At 42.8% G+C, this 2,265-nt stretch overlaps 1 protein-coding gene across 1 annotated transcript; it reads right to left on the minus strand.

Moving 5' to 3' along the window:
- Nucleotides 1-550: 550 nt before the first annotated feature.
- LOC116020605 (acetylajmalan esterase-like) lies at nucleotides 551-1,999 on the minus strand. Its single transcript, XM_031261074.1, has one exon. The coding sequence runs from the start codon at nucleotides 1,964-1,966 to the stop codon at nucleotides 857-859; it is 1,110 nt and encodes a 369-aa protein (XP_031116934.1). The 5' UTR covers nucleotides 1,967-1,999; the 3' UTR covers nucleotides 551-856.
- Between the last annotated feature and the right edge of the window lie 266 nt (nucleotides 2,000-2,265).

Genomic DNA, 2,265 nt, shown 5'->3' on the forward strand with positions numbered 1-2,265 from the left:
GCACCTACTAGCCTAGAGGAAGAAAGAAGCTGGAGGGAGAAGAAGAGAAAGAGATAAATTATATTTTTTAGAAAAAATATTTTCTTGTTTTCGTCGGAATCCTACATAAACTTCCTTTTGTTTCTTTGGACGTAGAGAGATACAACTTTTTAATTACATGAAGGCATTTAGTCAATAGGTACTCGTAAATAGGCAAAAATTGAGTAAATTTTGTATAGTAAATAAATCATTTGAAGTGAATTGATAGTTGGTCAATTTGGGATTATGACCATATTGGTAGATCATTTAGGTATTAATTCTTAATTAAATTATGTTAGGAGACTAACGAAGTTAAAATAATAAAAACAATTTTGTCCAAGTAAAATGTAATATACAAGAACTTTAAACACAATATAATATTTTTAAATGGACAACCCAACTATGTTACACATATAATACCTTTAAATATTTATTTTAGTACATGTAATCACAAGTTACAAGATTTTTTTTGGGTGACAAGAGAAACTCGTAGTCACTTCTGATGGTGTCTTGTGACCCTAGCCGGTAAAGGATCACAAGGAGATAAACCAACCTAGTTTGGTCATAGATCATTGACAGGCTCAAACCAATAGAGCTGGCATGAGATTTGAACTCGTGATACATGATTACAAGTTTTTATCTGAGTAGCCATCTTGATCGGGATTACCCTCACAAGTTACAAATTTGACTCCTAAAGGGCAGCCTGTTGACCACCCAAAAATAATATTTATTTTATTATTCACATATTAAAACAATAAACTGACGAAAAACTAAGAATATAATTTAAATTCACACGTGTAATATTTTAGATTAATCACTAAATCCATCGTACTAACACTTAGATCTTCAGCTTAGTTATCGACTGACGAATGATAATCTGAGAAATGCGATGATAAGATGCATCGGTGAGATGAACGCCGTCCCAATGCATGGCGTGAGCAGGGCTAGGGCATACGTCAGTGCCGTTGGTTCCGCAAGGTTCGGAGTAGTCATAACGATACTTCTCCCCGATCGCTCCGCAGCAGGCTTTGTGCAACCACTCCCTATCGAATCCGTATAGAGACGATTTCCGGAGAATTTCCAGGAAAGCGCCTTCATAGTCGGCGTAAACGATCACAACGCCCTCGCTGGAGACTTCGCGATTGAGTATCGAGAGAGCGCGGCTTAGAAATCGGTTGTGGTAGGAACTGAAAGCGTTGAAGGATTTGAGGCATCCAAGGCCGTCGTAATCGGACGGATCGGAGGAATTGGAGGAGGCGAGTTGAGACGGCATGCATCCGAACGGGAACGGGCCGGGAACGAGGATCCGCTTTGCTCCGAGCTCGACGATCCGTTTGATTCCGTGAATAATTGCGGCGACGACGCGAGGGACGAGAGTTCTAACCTCTTCAATCGACCATCCTTGGCGGAAGAAGGGGAAATAGTCGTTCCCGCCAAATTCTCCGAAGATGAAAAGCGAATTCTCGAAGCAATTCGAGCGCGAAGCGGGGGATTGGAAGGTAGATTTGAGATGATTGTCGAACCACTCCAATTGCTTGCTGATCGGCGGTTTGGAATTGGAGGTGCTAATGTTCCTCTTCGCGAAAAACCCTACGTCGAGCGCCGTGGCTCCGGCGACGGCGAAATTGACGCCCTGAGCGAATGAACCGTCGGCGTCCAGGTAAGCGTCGAGGAACGGGAGCTTGAGAGCGGCGGCGATGAAGTCGACGATGAGGCGACCGTCGGAGAACCGTCCTGTGGCCTTATGGAAGAAGGTTTCCCCGTAAGGTAGGCGGTAGGCGGGGTAATGCATCGTGGCGCCGGGGAGGCGGAGTAAGTTTCCGGTGTCGGAGATGGAATTGCCGAACTGGTAGATGCGTTTGAAGGGGGGAAGGGGCGGCGAGTTGGTAGCAAAGGCTAAAGGGAAGAGAATGAAAGCAGTTAGAAGGAATGAAGAAGAATAAGCCATTGCAGATTATTGCAGACTGACTCGATCGCCGTTAAAAAGGTACTGCGAGATATGTTTTATTTTCTCCGATTACACCTCCATATTTATAGTGCAATGATGAAGTTTTTTAATTCATACTATATATGAATAAACAGTTGAAAGAATTGACAATATATATTAAATTCCATTTCCCATGAATTTGCACCCTTTGTGGTTACCACCAACCAGGATTGTATCGGAAAACTGAGTGCGGCGGACATTTTTGTGAGATTATGGGCTTGAGATAAAATTGTAGAACACTTCACTTCAATGGGGTTACT

The sequence above is a fragment of the Ipomoea triloba genome, chromosome 5 (assembly GCF_003576645.1).
Source record: "Ipomoea triloba cultivar NCNSP0323 chromosome 5, ASM357664v1".
NCBI lineage: Eukaryota > Viridiplantae > Streptophyta > Magnoliopsida > Solanales > Convolvulaceae > Ipomoea > Ipomoea triloba.

What these genes read in the sequence shown, in the direction of transcription:
- LOC116020605 (XM_031261074.1), bottom strand. Translation starts at nt 1,966, where the DNA reads ATGGCTTATTCTTCTTCATTCCTTCTAACTGCTTTCATTCTCTTCCCT.